Here is a 20,389-nt window from a genome sequence, read left to right on the forward strand (position 1 = left end):
ATACATTTCATTTGAGGCACTAAATATCATGTTGTAACCACAAAGATTACATTTGCTGATGCTCAATGCGCAGAGATAATTGAATATTAAAAAAGTCGATTCGAGAAAAACCCTAAGTAGGGACCAACTTTCGGAATTTTTGTGGGTCACAAAACATTTTTTTGGAAGAAAAGAAAAAAATGTGCCGTCTAAAATCATTCAAAGAAACCACTGTAAATTTTTTAGCGAAATCAAAAATAGCATGTATCTAACCAGCCTGACTGTTATAAAAACTGGCTCTTAAACATCATTCATACATAACTTTCAGGGATGTGAGTTTCAAAAACATTAAAAATAGTTGAGTGCAAACATCCATCGAATCTGTATGGATTGACCAGAATTTGATGGTACTGTTTCTGATATGTGCACTCTGAAGCACAAAGACACTTTTTTTTTTCAAAAACTTTTAATGTTTCCTTTTTATGTTAATGTTATTTGTGCACTTGGGAATTTTATAGCTTCTCCTTGGAGATGAGCAAAGAATTAGCAAATGGAGAACTTGAATATCTTCCAGAAGGGAGCTGGAATCCTGTAGTAAGAGAATGCACAGTTTCAAACTGACTTCTGAGAATAGTAGACAGCAATGTTGCCCCATGCTATTGTTTCTTCTCTCTATAAATGGGGCATTCCACAGTATTTTGGACATTATGTAGAGTCCGTAACGTGACCTTTTTTTGCCATAACTTTTCAATTTACCGTTTGATTTGCAAATTATTTTAATTTGAGCTGGTGTGTTGGTAGGAAAAGATCGAAACAAAATATGCTAATCAAACAGTAAATTAAAAAGTTATGGCAAAAAAGGTCACTTTACGGACTCTACATAAATGTCAAAAATACCTTGGAATGCCCCCAAATGCTTTTCTCTCTAGTACCAATGTAAACTTGAACACAATAACAAAGAATCTTATACATCCCTGCAGCCACAGATCATAGCTGGGCAGAGGATTCTTTGTCCTCTGTAACTCTGCATAAAATACTTCATCACCGAGGCCAAGTTTACATTCATACTAAGACTTGACCACAGAGTGGTTGTATGGAAAGAAGAAACAGATCATTTCATTCTATAATAGGTAGGATCCGCTAGATTGTGCCAGTAAAGAACACACAGAAGATAAAATAATTATCCAACGTATTGAAGCACAAAACATGTGAAACATGCAGACACATGTTTCGGTGTTGCAAGGAACACCTTTTTCAGTGCAAAGAAGTGTGGGCTTCTGGATGAAAAGTCATCCGAGAAAAGCAAACACGCTGGAACGGGAGATGGTATAAATGCCAAAAATCAGAAATTAAACAGAGCAAAAAAAGATAAAATGATAAATTTATTATATAATTCCATCAGGAAAAAGTTTCGGCATGTTTGCTTTTCCCGGATGACTTTCATCCAGAAGCTCACACTTCTTTGCATTGTAAAAGGTGTTCCTTGTAACACCGAAACACATGTCTGCAATAATTTGTATGTTTTGTGCTTCAATACATTGAATTAACTTTCAGCACAAAGGTATTTATTCGTTATTATACTCAAAAGATAGTTTTTACTGCTGGCGCTATTTTGATGATCCTACATAATATAAAATTGTTCTGCTTCCAATTCATCCTCCGTAGTCAAACTACATGAAAAAAAAAAGTATTTACAGAGGAATAAAAATAGCATTGGGGAAACACTGCTGCCTACTATTCTCAGAAGACACTTGTTGCTAAGCATTCAATTGCTACTGGGCACCCTACAGCATTTCATTAATTGATCTGTCCCTCAGAGAGAAGCTAATAAATTCTTAATCTTCCGTAACTAAAAAAAAAAGAAAGTTACTTTAAATTATTAAATTGTTGTAATTCGGCAAAAAAACCCCTTCAAAATGCTTCTGACAATTCTTGCTGATTCTCGTGTAAAATGACCCCCTGAATCCAAACATGACCACTGTTTTCCCCCCATCACGCCCCACTTTTTGGAAATAGGGCACAACCAATTTTTTTCATTTTTTGACAGTTTTATAGCCATTGTCACTCTTCTGAGGGGCTAGAGAGGTGTAAAGTTGAAAATCATGAACATTTGGAGCACATTGGGAGACTCGTAGGGGTATGCCCCCTAAAATATTTAAAATTCATTGAAGCCTATCTTTTTATGCTTAGGGTTTGTTTTACAATTTTCCCACTTATTTTTTGGCATGAAACCGGAATATAAGACTCAATCCTATGAGCCCCATGTCATAAAAAATGTTTGTGTTGTAAAAAAACATTAAAAATTATATTGGAAGTATTGCAGATCTTCAGTAAAGAACCTTCCTCTTTTATTTAACTTACATTCCCACATATAAATATGATTAAAAATGAACTTAGGTATGCTTAGAAAGCACCATTAATGTATATCGTCGCCTCAGAGCAACACTAAGACATCTAATCCCAGAAATAACACTGAGATATCTTACTGTTACTATGAGGCGACAATATGTTTAATTTTTGGGGGAGACACTGACTCAATTGTTTATCATTTTTTGATATTGTGATAAACAATGAGGGCAGTGCATCCAAAGAAATATAAATATTCAATAACGCTATGTCATAAGCATTTTAATCTTAATTATATCTGTAAGTGTAAGTTGAATAATACAAGAAGGTTCTTTACTGTGATCTGAATCGGACTATGCAAAATGAAATACTTTCAATATATTTTTTTAAATCTTTTTTTTAACAACATGAACATTTTTTATGACATAGGGCTCATAGGATTGAGTCCTACACTCTGATTTCATGCCAAAAAATGAATGGGAAAATTGTAAAAAAAAAAACCCTAAATGAAAAAAAGATGGGTTTTGATTAATTTAAAAGTATTTTAGGAGGGCATACCCCTATGAGTCTCCTGCCTTGCTCTAAATGCTCATGTTTTTGAACTTTGCACCTATTTAGCCTCTTAGAAGAGTTTTATGTCTAATAATGCCCTCCTAATGCTCCAAAGAAAGATAATTGTAATGAAACTCAAACTGAAAATAAAAATCGGGGGCCCCATTTTGAAAAAAGAGCATGATAGGGGAAAACGATGGGATTCAGGGATCATTTTACTTAAGAATGAGCAAGAATTATGTCAGAATTCAAGCATTTTAAAAAGGGTCATTTTGGCCATGCACCTTTATGGTTACCAGTGCTTTTGAATGCACCTACAGAAGCAGAACCATCAAATTTGAGCTTTGGGCCTTGTTGCAATCAGGATTAAGATCAACTTAGAACATTCAGACCACACTTCTCCTTTGAACTTATTCCTCCTCATAAGAAACCAGAGACATGATAACGTACAACCAAAAATATCCTGGATAGAATGCAGCCTGTAAACCCACAAGAAAATATTTGTTATTTTTACTCGGCCGTCAAAAAGTTCTGTACTTTTCAAAAATATGATTAATGCATGGGTAGCATTTACCAAGAAATTGTGTTGTACATTCTACAATCATGTGTAGTAGAACCCAAAAGTTTGGGGATTACGGCCACCAATCACAGCCAGAACATGTATTTAAGAGCAACTGACTGTAAGAATCGTGTAGTTTACGGTATTTGCGATTGTTGACATTTTTAATTTTTCTTATTTTCACGTATGGTGTTCCTTATCATGAATGTGATGTAAATCCAAAATATGAGCTTTGTCTGGCTTACCGTTTTTGGGAAATTAAATTTCTAAATTTAGGAGGCGTGGCACATTTTTGCATGTTTTTCAAATTTGCATATTTTAAAGTTCTTGTTGCTTTAAGCGCCCCTATAATGACATGGATTTTTAGTTTCTATACTATTATATGGTCTTCTTAGATACTATTACAGCTGTCAAATCGGTGTCAGTACGAGGGCGACGGCCACAAACTCCGTTTAAAAATGACCGAAAATGAATTTTTTTACTACATTTAATGCCAATTTTCTCAAAGTGCCTTCATGATGACACCAACGTTTTTACCTAAATTCCTAGCCACACTTGCATACATCAAAAGTATGTAACAAAATTGGTGTCACTATAAGGGCACCAGACGATATTGGAACTTTTATTTGATAAATTTCACAAAAACGCAAACTTTTAAAATCTAACTGCCACTCTCGCTCTCATAGCAGAAATCTGAAACTAATTAAGTTAGATAACCAACATGTTTGTCTAACATTTGCACTAAAAAAATCGGCGTCACTCCTATTACTTTCGGAAATGTAATCATTCAAAGTTAGTATGTTATGGCGTTATTTAAAAAAAAAGACTTTTCAAATTCGAATGGCTTTTTGCACCGTTTGTTTTAAACTTTATTATAAAATTACAGTAGTGACACCTAAAATAATGCTTCTGATGCTTTTTATAAACAAAGCTTTATAAAAAGCATTAGAAACACAGTAAATCGATATAGGTACAGATGGATGTATTGTGTAATGTGCATTATAGGCTAAAATAGGCGTACTAATATTCATATTTTTTCAACCATACTAATTTTTTATCTGTTATTTATATTAAAAATGCAACTATTTATAACAATGTCTTAAATAGTTATGAATATAATGTATTATATAGCGAGCATTCAGAATCTGAAACATAATTTGAAGATGACGTAGATTAAAACAAAGAAAACAGAAAACATCAAATCAACCAGTTTCAGAAAGACGGTCAATTTTTGTTGAAATCTGATAATTTTGTAGCACAAAAGCATGGGAAAACATGGTATCCCGGAGAAATAGTAGAAGTTGACCATTTGCACGTAAAGGTCAAATGCATGGCAAGAAGGATTGGAATAAATAAATTTATTTGACCGGAAAATAGGCGAGTACTGGTATGATAATCTAAACATATTATGCACAATAGATCCATATGTACCTATATCAAAACGAGTATTTTCTATTCAAAAAGATGCTCTTACTGCCCAAAGCTGTTTATGTTAAACGTTACACTTCTTTGTAATAAATTAAAAATAAATATGGTCATAAACACTATCTGGGTGTGATAAGATTAAATTAACAAAATACATAAATAAACAAATAAAATAAATTTTTAAAAAAACAATAATAATAATTGAAAAAAATACACCACAACATACTAACTTCGAATGATTATATTTCCAAAAGTAGTAGGAGTGACACTAATTTTATTAGTGCAAATGTTAGACAAACATGTTGGTTATCAAGCTTAATTAGTTTCAGATCACTGCTATGAGGAGGCTAGTTGTATTCAGATTTGCAAATGGTCAACTTCTGCTACTTCTCCAGGATACCATGTTTTCCCAAGCTTTAGTGCTACAAAATTATCAGATATCAATAAGAGATGACCGTCTTTCTGAAACTGGGTGATGTGATTTTTTATGTTTTCTTTGTTTTAGTCTACGTCATCCACAAATTATGTTTTAGATTCTGAATACTCGCTATGTAATACTGTATGTTCATAATTATGTAATACATTATGTTTAGGTAAAAATAAATAGTTGGATATTTAATATAAATAACAGATAAAAAAATAGTTGTATTGAAAAAATATGAACATTAGTATGACTATTTTAAGTAAAAATGCACATTACACAATACGTCCATCTGTACCTATATCGATTTACTGTGTTTCTAATGCTTTTTATAAAGCTTTTTTTATAAAAAGCATTAGAAACATTATTTTAGGTGTCACTTCTGTAATTTTATAATAAAGTTTAAAACAAACGGTGCAAAAAGCCATTCGAATTTGAAAAGTCTTTTTTTTAAATAACGCCATAACATACTAACTTTGAATGATTACATTTCCGAAAGTAATAGGAGTGACGCCGATATTTTTTTAGTGCAAATGTTAGACGAACATGTTGGTTATCAAACTTAATTAGTGTCAGATTTCTGCTATGAGGGCGAGAGTGGCAGTTGGATTTTAAACATTTGTGTTATTGAAATTTATGAAATAAAAATTCCAATATCTTCTGGCGCCCTTATAGTGGCACCAATTTTATTACATATTTTTGATGTATGCAAGTGTAGCTAGGAATTTATGTAAAAACGTTGGTGTCATCATAAAGGCGCTTTGAGAAAATTGGCATTGAATGTAGTAAAAAAATTCATTTTCAGTCATTTTTAAACGAAGTTTGTGGCCGTCGCCCTCGTAGTGACACCGATTTGACAGCTGTAATAGTATCTAAGAAGATCATATAGTAACATAGAATTTAAAAATCCATGTCATTATAGAGGCGCTTAAAGCAGCAAGAACTTTAAAATCTGCAAATTTGAAAAACATGCAAAAATGTGCCACGCCCCCTAAATTTAAAAATTTAATTTCCCAAAAACGGTAAGTCGAACAAAGCTCATATTTTGGATTTACATTACATTCATGATGCGAAACAACATTTGCAAAAATAAAGAAAATTAAAAATGTCAACAATCACAACCTGCCTGATCCTTACGGACAATGTCTCTTAAAGTAAAAAAGTATGAAAGGCATTTCTATCATCTCTCCATCCTCTAAATTAGACAACATCACTGTTTCAGTGATAAGCAATGAAAGCACATACCGAACAAATTTTTCACGCTTATTATTGATCTTCAACCAAGAATAACCATAACAAAGCTGAAAGCGAAAAACCTCATATAGCAGTTTCGTCATATCGAAGCTACTATATGAGGTTTATGCTTCCTATAAGTCAACAAATCCCCATATTGCACCCAGGCTCCCATATGGGCGCAGGCCAGGAAAGTAACGCAACCCAAAAAAAAACAGCATTGTAGAAAATCAAGGTTTTAGGCTGTAGTAGTTTTAAGCGAATTAGTCTCAAACTCAAATATTGCAATATGCACAAAAATATTATTAATGTATTATTTAATGGTTAGTTTTTGTTGCGTAAATCAATAATGCGAATTTACAGATCGAAAAATTTTCTTCTGTATTATGAAATTTTAAAGATCTCACTATTGATTATATCATTTTTTCGCCGCCACGTACCAATTATATAAGTTAGCTTTGTGGAAGTTTTTTGGCAAGATAGAGCATTAAACGTGGATTTTAAATCAGTAGCTAGTATGATTTAGAGCCGCTATATAGACGGGCCGACGCATCAGCTTAAGTTGAGCCATTTTGGATCGGATTTTTCATTGTTGCACCGCTAGGGTTACCACAGCAAAACTTCGGATTTCGCCAAATTTGCCGAAAATAATACTTTATTTAATAAACAATTCACATGCCGCTATAGCTTGACCACGAAGAGAAGGCGGATGACCTTGAAGTGAAACCTCATTTTGTATCATTTGTAATATGTAGAATCAATTAGAAAGCACCTAAAAGTGAGAGTCGCTCTCACTGATCCTATCTATCACAAAATAATAACAATCAACCTATTACAAATGATAAAAATGATGTGTTTGCATCAAGGTCAGCCGCCTTCTCTTCGCGGTCAAGCTTTAATAATCGCTCGCAGTGAAGAATCACCAAACGCGATTACTCGCCAGACAATACAACCACTCGAACACGCACTCCGATCCAAAATGGCCGATCATCAGCTGATGCTCCGGCTCGTATATATAGGGGGCCTTAGTATGATTTACCCAAGTTCGGGCAACAGCACCAGTAACAGACAAAGGTCCAGTAACAGACAGTCGTAAGTTTGGATTAAAATAGTAAGAATTTTAGGTGGGTAAAACTGATGTTGCTGTGATCCATGAATAAGGCGCAACCGTCTAGTGTTATTAGAATGAATTTTATGAGCCAGTTGGTATTTACAAGGCAGTGGTGGAAGGTTGTGAACAGATACCACGAGGTCTGCCGGCGTTTCATCTTCATTTGAGTTTAATAACGTTTTAGATCTAAAAATAAAGAAATTTTGCGCATTTTGAAGAGAAAGGGGGAATTTTGTCCATTTCTCATCCTTTCCTCATTCTATCTGTTTCTTGGTATCATCAGAATTCCGGGTGTCTGTTACTGGGGATGGACGTTTTTTCGAAATTGAGCAAATAAAATTAGAATTAACTAAGTCAAAGGATCCAGAAGCAGCCAAAAGATACGATATAGTTGCATGAGAGAAAAATAGTTTTAAAAGTCTATATATATTAAAAGGCTCAGAAAATGGAGTTGACGGGAGAGCACTGTCTTAAGCATGTCTGTTACTGGTGCCATTATCCTATGTGTTGCCACTTTCCTTGCCGGGGTTCGATATTTTGTCAAGTTTAATGACATTTCAAACCTTAGACTTGACTGTAATATTCATGTGTATTTTTCCAACAGTATGAGTATGAGCTGCTAGCTCAGTTACCTACGTATTGTTTGAGCCGTGATTTTGTCTTAGTGCTTTATGGTATTTTGAAGTAAATATGTGTTTAAAGTGTGGAAACGTTGGCACTAGAGAGAAGAGCCAAATGCATCAAAATCGTATGCAATGGGGAGGGCAGTAAACTCATTAAGTAAATTAAAACTTCCAGTTTTTGTTCACATTATTTGGGAGTTAGATGCCAGTTTTCAATTGAAATTTATTCCTTACTGTAAACAAACTATACCGCTTCACTTGTTTCACCGATTGTGTGACCGATTGATGATTTTGATCTGAAGCCAAGTGCCAATATTCCTGTGCTGCACCCTAGAGTGGTTTATCCTGTTTGCTTAATATGTATTGTATATCTTAGCAATTGTACAGCCTATTTGTAAATAATGTTAGTAAATTTGCTGCGATTTTTAAAGTTCCGAGTCGTATTTTTCATCGATACCTGCAGTAAAGGTAGATTCATAACAATATATTCTTGCCAATAAGTTACAAAATGTCACGTTTTTTTTTGTTTCCAACATAAACATAGATAGCGTTTTACCTTTTGGATCATCGTCTGTGTTGCAACCGAGTGGTACAATATTTTATCTGCTTCCATCCATTCCAAGGGCGGGAACTGAGTGGAGAAGACAACATGCTTGCTCGGCTTATCCGTCAATGCTTGCATGCGCTTGAAGATTTTGGTCAGCATGGACTGCTTCTCATCTGAAATGAAAGAACTAACTTTTTAACTTATATTTCAAACAAATAACTACTTCGTATTTGGTTGGTATTTTGTAGCATTTTGGGTTGTCAAGAGATTATAATTAACTCCACATGCAATACACTGCCAACTCAATAAATTCCAGCCGAGGACTGCAGTTTTGTGCTTATTCTAGCACTGATCAGCCCAGCATAGGAGTGACTGAGCTGGAGGTGGAAAACCTCTTAGGGAAGCCAAGAGTGCGAAACAAACTGGTAGCTAATACAGAATTAGCACTGACCAGAAGAGTGACCGAAGCAATGGTTCGGTTCAACTCGAATATTGAAGGCAAGGTAACAACTATGGGTGGTAACTTACTGAATCCACATGCAATCTTTAGAAAATTAATTTTTTCCTACTCAAAAATGCTTACAACTTTTTTGAAGCCTATTTAGCTTCGAGTGTTACAGCATAATGAAAATCCTCTAAAAAGGTTTTTTTTTTACGGCTTTTCCAACGATACCAAATTGAAACAATTGGACGCTCTCTTAATGTACTAAGAGCCTTAAACAAAACAATGTGGGAGAAAATATTAATATCACTCGAGGTACTTTTTTTTTTGGATGAAGATTATCCTATCCTTGTGACCTTTTTTGCATCCCTGACAACATGTATGGAAATTTTCATGATGACCAGTTAAGTAGTTAAAGCATGAATGAAACAAACATACTGACTTTTGCACTTATAATAATAGTTAGGATTGCCATTTCAGAGGGAGCATGAAAATTGTAGCAGGAACTGCTTCCTCTTATATGGGGACAACTGTATCAAAAACTATTCTGTACTATGTCTGAAATTGTATTTTTTTAAAACACGCTTGCATTTCCATTTTAATAGATTCACCAATGTTGCACAAAGCACCCTACCAATATTCCAAATATTTTAGCTTCTCGTTTCACTGCATCAACTTTGCCAAGAACAGGGACTCTACTTCTGTACGACACAATTAACTTTTGAAGACTACAGAAACTATATTTATTTATTTAAGCTCAGTAACAGTAATCTTATGAGATATGTTCGTTACAGAACAAAAGAAATTTATTTAAATATTTTTACTTTAAATCTTCAAAATTTAGTTGCATTATGTAGAAGTAGACTCCATGTTCTTCATACTGTTCATGCAATGAAGGAAGAGAATCTAACATATGAGGCAGTGAGAAACAAAGGGATGTAAGTGGACATTTTCAAGTTTTGAGTAAAATGCGTTTAAAGATAACATCTGAGGTAGGCTTTCATTGAAAAGTTTTTCTAAATCATGCTGTGTAGCAGCAGCTACCAGGGCTACTAGTACTACCTCTTGCCCCAAGACAGAGGAGTGGGTTCACCTACCATGTGTACTGGTTATCTCCAACTTTTTTAATTTTGCAACTTACATCCCTTTGCTTCTCACTGCATCAAATGTGGAGGCTTTGTAGCATGAGCGCCCATAAAAGGGAGGCGGGGGGGGGGGGAATGAAGCTCGAACTTCCCTCTACATATTACTATTCCTAATTTTAGAAATAAAATTTTAGCATAATATTAAAACATTTCAGCAATAAGACATTAATAAATGACTGTTATTAAAATTTTCTTCACTTCAAAGTTTTAACACTTTTATTCTGAATTTGTGTTTAGAATAGTAACAATGTATTTTAGGTAACAGGTTACTACATATCTTCTTACAAAAATAAAAACCCCTTATTTACCTTGGAGTGTCTCTAATTGTCTCTATTTATTGTAAAATCTGTCCAACATTATAACAAAGACAACTGATTTAAAATACTTATTAGAATAAGGATAATATTCCCTAAAAATACTCGTTATAAAGAATCCAGCGAGCTTGAAAAATCCTCTTTGGAATCAGGTTAGAGGGAAGTTGATAAAAAGGAGCTAGAAAGTTTTTGTTTAAACATCTCTTGAAATTCCTAATTCCCCCCTCCCCCTCTAAAAACTACCCAAATGGGCACCTATGCTTTGTAGGGTGTTTTGTGCATCATTTGAAGCATCTGCTACCGAAGAATTACCCATAATTCATATGCGGACGGGCAAAAAAAAAAAGTAGTCGACATTCAGTTGGAGTTGAGTAAAATCAAAATTTGGGGGAAAAGTTTTTCGTGATTGCAACATTACCTGTACTCTGCAAAAGGATATTTAAAAGTGGTCTTACTTTTGTGAACATCCTCGAAATCGTTAGGCTGGTAGCGGAATTTTCGTGGACTCGAACTCTTCTCTTTAAGAGATCCTCCCCTTTCGTCGGTAGTCTTGGGACGACCTTTCTTTGTGACCTTGAGAGAGTGACTTCGCTCCAGCAGTTGGATATCAGGAGATCCAGGGGTCTATATCAAAATTACAAGTTATTCTTTAAACACTTATAACCCTGAATTTGAGATTTTACTGTTGATAATACTTCATACCTGCCGTAAGTTTTACAATTTTTCACTTATAGACCAATTTTTATGATTTTTAATTTTTTTCAGTAATTTTAGATTTTGTGTGGGTGAAGTTCTAGCCATTATTCACAAAACCAATGATTTCCGTCAAAAATAGGTAATCTTTCGCTAAATTTTGAGGACTTATTTTAATGGCTAGATTCTAGAATTCTACATTATTTGATGGACTTTTAGACTTGATTGATAACGGTCAACCGTTGTACTTGGACCACCTTTTATTTGGACTCTTATCATAATGACTAGATTACATTTATGATCATGACTGGATTATACTATTTATAAATAAATATCAGAAAGTTTTAATCACTATGTATGTAAACAGTGGATCCCCCGCCTCTCCTCAATAGCATTAAATATTCTCCTCTCTTTTTTTTGTCCCCCCTCCCCCTTTTGAAGATATGGTTTTGCCGAATTAATTTTGAAAGAATAGTCGAATAAATTTTGAAGAAATAATTGTATTTGAATGAAATTGTCTTTGTAATGCCTACCTCTTGAACAGACACCGGACTTTCATGTCTCATTTCTTGATTAGAACAACTTTTCCTCCAATATTTGAATAGTAAGAGAAATGTTAACGAAAGAGTCTACAAGGAAATGTAAATTCTCACTGATTCGAGAATATGCTTTGAACAAACTCTAGTGGTTTTTTTTGCTCAGAAAATGTACAAAAAAAAATCGATTATTTTAATGTTTTTTCTTACTATTTTATTTTTATTTATTTATTTTATTTATTTATTTATTTCCAATTTTAGTGCGTATGGGAGGAATGCAACCCCCTTCACCTCTTAAAATTTCTGGTAAAATAAATTATTTTCTGTTCATAAAACTCCCAAAACTTATTCCACTAGCCCCCACAGACATTAGCTCCAATCTGTAAAAAAAATATGGTATGTTGCACCGAACTTTGTTGAGCAATCACGATTGCTTATTGCTCTCACTTGACTGTTTTGATGTGCTATCATTTTATTTTCCCGCCAGCACCCTCTGCCAGCACCACCGTCGACCGGCTCTTCACGATGCTGCTCCTATAGCGGAAATCGTGTCCATGTTGCATCCATGTCCTACACACACGCGCATACAAACTCACACACCTACACTCACGCGCGTACACACACAGCACTGCATACATAACATGCACACACATGCATACATACACACACGCCCACCCACACACATGTGCCTACACAAACACACGTGTATTCATACACACACACGCTCGTGATTGCGAAAAACATAATTTGAATTCAAGATGCTAAAAATTCAAATTAATATAATAATTTTTTTATATTTGCTTTCTCCTAAAGATGGGCAGCATTGTTGCCATATTTTAGTGCAACATGTAACAAAACACAAGTTATGGTACTTTCTTGCATGTAGCACCAAAATGTTGGAAAATTATACTTTATCGTCTGTAGCCAGCAAATTAGCGTCATGTTTTGGTGCAACATACCACAACTGAGGCAGTGAGAAGCAAAGTCGACATTTTCAAGTTTTGAGTAAAGAAATTTAAAAGTTTTTCTAAATCAAACAGTATGGCAGTAAGGACCAGGGATACTAGTTCTATCTCTTGCCATAAAACAGAGGAGAGTTCACCTACTGGTTATCTCCATTTTTTTTATTTTTGGCACTTACATACAGACCCCGAAGAGTTCTTATTTTTCCTACTTTTTAGAGCTCTCTCCTTATTTTCCTACTTTTTCCCCTACTTTTTCCTTCTTTAGTATAGCACTTCTAATTGTGCATTGATTCTTATTTTTACAGTGTCGCACCGATAAGATTCCGCATGTTTCAATTTTGAAAAGCAAAAGAAACAAGCGGATCCTAAAAAGGGCGCCCATATGCAAAATTTTAAGGGGGGGCTCAGATATTTTCCCCATGGTTCAGCAGGATATTTTCCCCATAGAAACCAATTTCAGTACAGATTAGATTTATTAAAATTTGACATTTTCAATGACTTATTCATTAATTGCTGAAGCAGAAATGATTTTACATTTTTGCAAAGAAAAAAGTACTGAAAGCAAAGAAGTTTTAATTTCAAAGCGGGGGGGGGGGGGGGGCTCGAGTCCCCACTCCCCTTCCACACATGGGCGCCCATGGTTCCTAAGCTTTTTATTGACTGACCACAGTAATTTCTAGAAGGAAAGCCGCGGCGTTGGGTACCCGCACAGCTTTGCCGTTGTAGAAAATTAAAAGGTCATTTGGTTTTGGTTCGCCTGTATATTAACAAATAATGGATGATGAATTTCTCGCCAATTTGTTGTATTCATTTGCTTGCCTATGTTACGGTTCCACGTTATGATAATTCCGTAATTTATTCGTCCATGTTGTGATAATTTGCTCAGTAAAATTTTCTTAAAATTGGAATATAAAAAGAACAACATCGAATTTTCGAAAAATTGCTTCGAGGTGCACACCCCATACTAAGAACTAATTTTGTACCAAATTTCATGAAAATCGACCGAACGGTCTAGGCGCTATGTGCGTCACAGAGATCCTGACAGAGAGAGATCCAGACAGACAGAGATCCAGACTTTCAGCTTCAAATTTAGTCAAGATAAAGATTTTTGCAATTAATATCTTTGTTTCCACCAGTTTGTTTTTCATACTGATGATCGTCAGCTTGTTTCTTTCGTTTTGTTTTTGCAACTCGGTCTTTCATTAATTCCCTTTAATACTTCAAAAGTACTGTTTGTTTATTTTTGGGACAGTTTTAAATCAAAAATACTGTTAGTTTATTTTACATTAAAAATAAAATTAACGTTAAATTTGTTTCTTCTTCACGTGTGTTAAGTCCTATCTCTTCCTATTTTTTCCTACTTTTTAAGTGATTCTTTTTCCTACTTTTTGAATTTTTAAATCCTTATTTCCTACTTCCTCCCCCCCCCCCAAAAAAAAGCCACTTCGGGGTCTGTACATCCCTTTGCTTCTCACTGCCCCGTCAACTGTAGTTTCACTGCAGAGCACCCCTTATCTGATTTAAACAAAAATTAAAGCCTGTTTCTTGTTTCATGCTGGGAAAACAAAACCCTGTGTTATTTCTAATACCAGATGTCTGCATTAATAAGAAAAAATGTCAGATAAACTTACTTAAACTTTTTAAAAGAGACAATTAAAGAAAATCCAATTTATTGTTACGCGTCGTGTAGCCAATCTTGCGCAAGGACGGATAGAAGGGAGGGGCGACAGCCCTTCCCTTGAAGGACCCTGACCTGGGTTTTTTTTTTTTTTTCGAACTGAGGTTCTAAAACGAAAGAAGTCATCTTCGATATGACATTAAGGAAAGGAATTGGGTTCGAATTTCCCTCTAGGAAGCTTTTTGGAATTGAAGTTACCAAAAGGCAAAGTCAGACGATCTTTGGTGATGTTCGGAGAAAGAGTTTGGAAGCCTTCCCTCGAGCATTTTTCAAAGTTTAAGTTTTTAAAGACAGACACTATTGTAGGCATCTCAAGTAGGTGTTAGGAGGAAGTTCATACTCTTATCCGGTAATTTTTGGAAACTGAAGTTCTAAAAAGCGTAATTATGAACGATTTTAGATTATGTTAAGGGGTGAGGGTTTCGAAACATTCCTACGGAAATACTACGAAATTGAATTTCTAAAATGCAATTTTAGAATACCTCTATCAACGGAAAAGGAAAGAAATAGCTACGGGAGCCTCCTTGGCTCTATATTTTAGTTTTAAATAAAAAGATGTGATACTCTGCCCCCCCCCCCTCAAGCAGGTGTACATCAGATACGTAGCAAGAAGTAAAAACAATCGTCCCCTTCTTGAAGAATTTCTGAATATACCCTTGGATGCGTTGCGCGTGGAGTAGGTATTACCCAAGAAGAAAGATACAAATACAAATTACATATACAAAAGTGACGACCAGCAACAAGCTCTGGGCCCAGCTAGACTGGTCCTAGTCCATTTACAATCCCCAGTGAAGATCAATGGCCCTCTTAAAACTATCTACTCCCGTGCTCATTACCACCTCTTCCGGTAAGCTGTTCCAAGGTTCCACTACCCTGCTAAAATAATAATTTTTCCTAATATCCATGTTAGCCTGAGATTTAAATAGCTTAAAACAATGACCCCTTGTCCTGTTTTCAGTGCTAAACTTTAGCCCCGTAACATCTTTCGTTTTAATAAATTTAAACAGCTGAATCATGTCCCCTCGGTCTCTTCTCTGCTCAAGACTGTACATTTTTAGCCTTCTAAGCCTGGAATCATAGTCTAAATGAGAAAGTCCATTTATTAGCCTTGTAGCCCGCCTTTGAACCCTTTCCAATACATTAATATCTTTCTTAAGGCAAGGAGCCCAAAACTAAACAGCATACTCCAAATGACGTCTTACCAAACTTGTACATAAGGGCAGATGCTAACCTGTTGAAGTGGGTCTGTCTTGGAGGCATACATGAAGGAGGATGTAGAGCACCTCCATGCCGCAGCGATGTCCGCCTCGTCCACCTGTACTGCCAGAGAGCATTCCTTTCGGTTGGCGTGCAACCGGACGATAGCCTCCTCGTTGGTCATCAGCATTTGGCGCTCGCAGAGGGGAGACACTGCACGTTGGCGGTAGGTGCTCGGGCTCACCACGAAGTATCCTGCAGATGAAACAAAGAGCTAACTTTGGCGATGTAATGGATTTATCGATGTTGGAAACTAAAGGTTTCCAAGTTGGCATCATTCTACATAAGTATGGCAACCGTAGTACAATAGAATCCTGAAAACTCAGTCCAGTGTGGACCGAGAGATGGCCGAGTTTGGAAATGTCGGGTTGTTGGAAATGAGTGAGCAACACGTTTCTCGCCTTTTTAGATTGTGCTCGAGTTAACGGGACTCCCCTGGGTTGCCGAGTTTTCGGAACTCAACTGTATTTGCCAATATGTTTAGTCAAAGTTACATCCTTATTTGGAAGCTACTCAAATAATCGCCAAGTAAGTAGTTCTTTGGAAACTACTTTTTTGGCGATGTCGCGTGTCTTTTGATGGACTTTTAGATTGTCCTTGAACAAGATTAAAAATAAAATGAGCTGAAAAACAATCCGCCAAATTAATTAAATTTAGCTTTTTAAATGCTAAATAATCCACCAAAACAATAAAACAAGATATTGAAAGATATAAAAGTACCATTAAGGTGTTAAACAATTCGCCAACTACGTTAAACATTAAAAGTTTCATCAAATGTAAAATTGTCCGCTAAATATACCTAAAACATAATAAAGACAATAAAAGCTCTGTTAGAATGTGAAATGAGGAACAAACATGGCAGCAACGTAAACGATGTGTTTTTGTTTAATCCAAAGTTTTCAAATCGCCAAGCATCATGTACCCCAATTCTACACTGTAACCAAAAAAAAGTAATGTCCGCCTCCGGCAAGTTGAGCTTCGCTGGCCCGCCAATTCAACGATTCCATTTGTTGAATAGGGGTGAGGAAAAACGGCTGAAGTTCAAAATGGTAGCTCAACTCTGCGCCTAACAATTCCTCTTCTTACTGATTGCTTTCTCTTGAAAGGAATGGACTGGCTAAAGGCCATAACTCAACTTCTCAGAGGCGGACAGTATTATTGAAACAAACTCGCAGTTAACGAACTGTAAACAGATATACGTTATTAATCAGTTTGAAAACCTCTTGCGTAGTTTCATAAGTTCGTAGAGAGATTTCCTATGGTAACTTTGATCAACAATTTCGCTATTTTAAACTGCCTCATTCATTCAGTGAAACCTCGATTTCACGTCCCCGGAATCTACGTTTTCCTCGCATTTTGCGTTTTTTTTCCATCAGGTCTGTCTTTTGTACTGACAACAATTAAGAGTTGGATTGATCAAAATACTTTCAACTATGCAAAACGTTTTAAAATGAACGGATATTTACACGAAATTGCGAATACTATTTCACAATAAGCACAATACTAATCCAATACTAAAAGAGACACAGACTGAAACTGGTCAGAATGAAACAGCAAAGTGCAGTTTAATTTCATTTGCTCTTTCAATTTCATACGTATCTTTATTTTTACTTGAAGACAATCAACCTAGAAGTTTGTAGAGAAAATTAAGTATCCAAAACACTCTAGAATTCTTTTTTTCCCCCTAATAATCATTAAGTTCTGTCTGCAAAACTTGACGGCCGATTTCGTCTCCTAACCTCTCTGTAGAAGTTGTTTCTGTACCAGCGCAGTGTCAAGGCAGAGAAAGCAACTTGTTTTCGGCGTTGCTGCGCTTCTCAACAAATTTTAATCCGGGGACCGGCAAAAGCTTTTGAAAAAATTTCTCGAACCAGTGAAATTTTTATCTTTTTCTTAAAAAAATAGACTCAGGGACTGTTAAAAACTTGTGAAATAATTCTGCGGACCGGTGAGGTATGTTTTTCTTTATTACAAAGTAATATTAAAAAATAAAAAAAACAATAAATAAATAACACTTTACTTGGAACTGAAAAACTGCCACAAATATATTTAAATGTAAATACAAGTAATTATTGTAGTAGTCATACTTATGTAAATAATCACTTGAGAAAAATCATGGAAAATTACGAAGGTTAATCACAAAATTCACGCATAAAAGTTTCGTATAGGTTATTATGTTTATTCTTTTTATTTAATTTTAATTTGTTCATTTATTTATTTATTTTGAGCAAAGATTGTTTTTAACCTGGAAGAACAAAATATTATGAGAAACGGAGAAATACTTCTGCGGACCGTTACCGGTCCGCCGGACCACCGTTTGAGAATCGAACTACGATATTAGGGTAACGGCATCAGTTACAGACAAGACATCGCTCTCAGGTTAACTCAATTTTCTGAGCCTTTTAAACTATTTTTCTTTATGTCACAACATCTCATCTAACGTTTGGCTGCTTCTGGATCCTATGAATTAGGCAATTGTATTTTTGTTTCCTCGATTTCGAAAAAAGGTCCGACCCCCAGTAACAGACACTGAGAATTCTGATGATACTGTCTAATCACGGATTGCATGGAATTTTCAAACGTCCAGATAAGACGAATTTATCTGAATGAGGGGGGAAAGTAAAAATTTGATGCCGGGGTATTCCGCTCATTTGAATGAGACTCTGCTTCTGCAAAAGCTGGCATCGCTGAAAAATAATAGACTCGTCCATTTCCGGCTGTAAAACGGATGTTTGTCTTTCCATGCAATCCGTGGTCAGACAGTACCAAGGAACAGATAGAATGAGGAAAGGATAAAAAATGGACAAAATTCCCCATTTCTCTTCAAAATGTGCAAAAGTTCTTTATTTTTAGAACTAAAGCCTCATTAAATTTAAAAGAACATGAAACACCAGCTGACCTCGTAGTGGCTGTTCATAACCTTCCCCCACTGCCTTGTAAATACCAACTGGCTCATAAAATTCACTCTGATAACACTAGATGGTTGCACCGTATTCATGAGCCACATCAACATCAGTTTTACCCGCGTAAAAGGCTTATTACTTAAATCCAAACTTATGACTATCTGTTACTAGACCTTTGCCTGTTGTTAAAGGTGACCTTACCCTATATCATTTGCACTTAAAATCTCTGTTTAAAATTATCGTATCAATCGGGCTCGCGTCAAATCCAAAGAACTCATAATATGATTATATTTAATAAATTTTTCGAACGTCAGTTCATTTTTTTTTTAGAATTCATACTTTAATGACAATGTTCTTATTTTAATGTAAGCGACGCAAAGTTAAAAAGCACAAAATAAAATTTAAAAAGCTGTAGTTTCACAACCAGAAGTTGATTAAAACCACCATTTCGGGTACACATGGGCGCCCATGTGCAAAATTGTAAGGGTTTTTTATAACCATGGTTTAGCAGGATATTTTCCCCATGGAAGCAGATTTCAGGGCAGATTAGAGTCATTAAAATTTGACATTTTTAATAACTTATTAATTAATGGCTGGAGAAGAAATGTTTTTCATTTTTGCCAAGTAAAAAGTACTAAAAACAAGGAAGTTCTAATTTCTAGGGGGGGGGGGGGGACTCGAGCCCCCCTTGCCTTCCTATATGGGCGCCCTTGCGGGTACAACCTCTTTTCCGATATAAACGTTGATTCTCCAACCGTTTTTTTTTTTTTTCGATTGTGAAGCGGGGATTTGCGAGGTACAAAAGTTCCATTTGAACGAGGCTAATAAGATGACAATTGCCTCCAGCACGGTTATTGACTATGCCAGGGTAATGAGTCCATAAGAAGGCCGAAACTGCAGTCTCTGGATATCATAACTGGACTGTCGGTATGTTACATAAAAGGTCTGTACTAACCTCCCCCGGTGTGGTAGAGTTTCCTCTCCTTGATGAGTCCCCCGAGCGTCTTGTACAGGATCTCTTCGCTGGGCACCTGCATCTCTGGGAAGTTCTCCTCCAGTCTCACCTTGAGCGTAGTCGTGGTGGCGGAAACCCGGTCGTCGTTCAGGTCGGCAACCACCTTGCAGAGCGCCTCGGACAGAGGCGCGAACTGAGTCTGGAGGGCGGGAACCATCTCTAGAAAGCCCACGTCCCCTGTGGAGGAATGGCAGAAATAAGTCAACTGTCTTAGTTAATCGTCTTTAAGAAGATATTCTTTTTTTTTTTTTTCTAAATTTTCTAATAGGGTTGCGTTGTAGACACTACCTTTGCAGACCTAGTGCGATCCGCTGAAATAGCATCCATTCATGTCGCACAAGTAACCATTACCAAGAGAATTTTAACGCCCAGTTTTCCCACCAGATGGCAGCACTTAGGGTCTATTCAATGCGAAACTGAACTGGGATTTTAACTTTGCCAAGAACACTCCAAGCCAAACGAGTATTTGAGGAATCTTTCACATGCCACACGACATGGACACTGTCGATTTTCTTCATCTTGAAAATCCACCTACTGGAACCAGGTTCGAACCTGCGCCTCTGTGCTTAAAAGACCAGCGTAACCACTACACCACTCAGTCATTGAAAAGAGGTATCCGACTGCATAAAAGATTTTTTTTTAGAA

At 35.8% G+C, this 20,389-nt stretch overlaps 1 protein-coding gene across 1 annotated transcript in view; it reads right to left on the bottom strand.

The window, feature by feature from the left end:
- The window catches only part of LOC129223327 (storkhead-box protein 1-like), a 96,187-nt gene that overhangs the window by 8,807 nt on the left and 66,991 nt on the right, over positions 1 to 20,389 (bottom strand). Inside the window, exons 2-5 of the mRNA XM_054857894.1 lie at positions 19,681 to 19,921; positions 15,801 to 15,999; positions 11,153 to 11,321; positions 8,806 to 8,969 (exon numbers count right to left, since the gene is read on the bottom strand). Of these exons, the coding sequence (XP_054713869.1) occupies positions 8,806 to 8,969; positions 11,153 to 11,321; positions 15,801 to 15,999; positions 19,681 to 19,921 (773 nt within the window). The remainder of the gene's footprint in view (positions 1 to 8,805; positions 8,970 to 11,152; positions 11,322 to 15,800; positions 16,000 to 19,680; positions 19,922 to 20,389) is intronic.

This window comes from Uloborus diversus, chromosome 5 (assembly GCF_026930045.1).
Source record: "Uloborus diversus isolate 005 chromosome 5, Udiv.v.3.1, whole genome shotgun sequence".
Classification (NCBI taxonomy): domain Eukaryota; kingdom Metazoa; phylum Arthropoda; class Arachnida; order Araneae; family Uloboridae; genus Uloborus; species Uloborus diversus.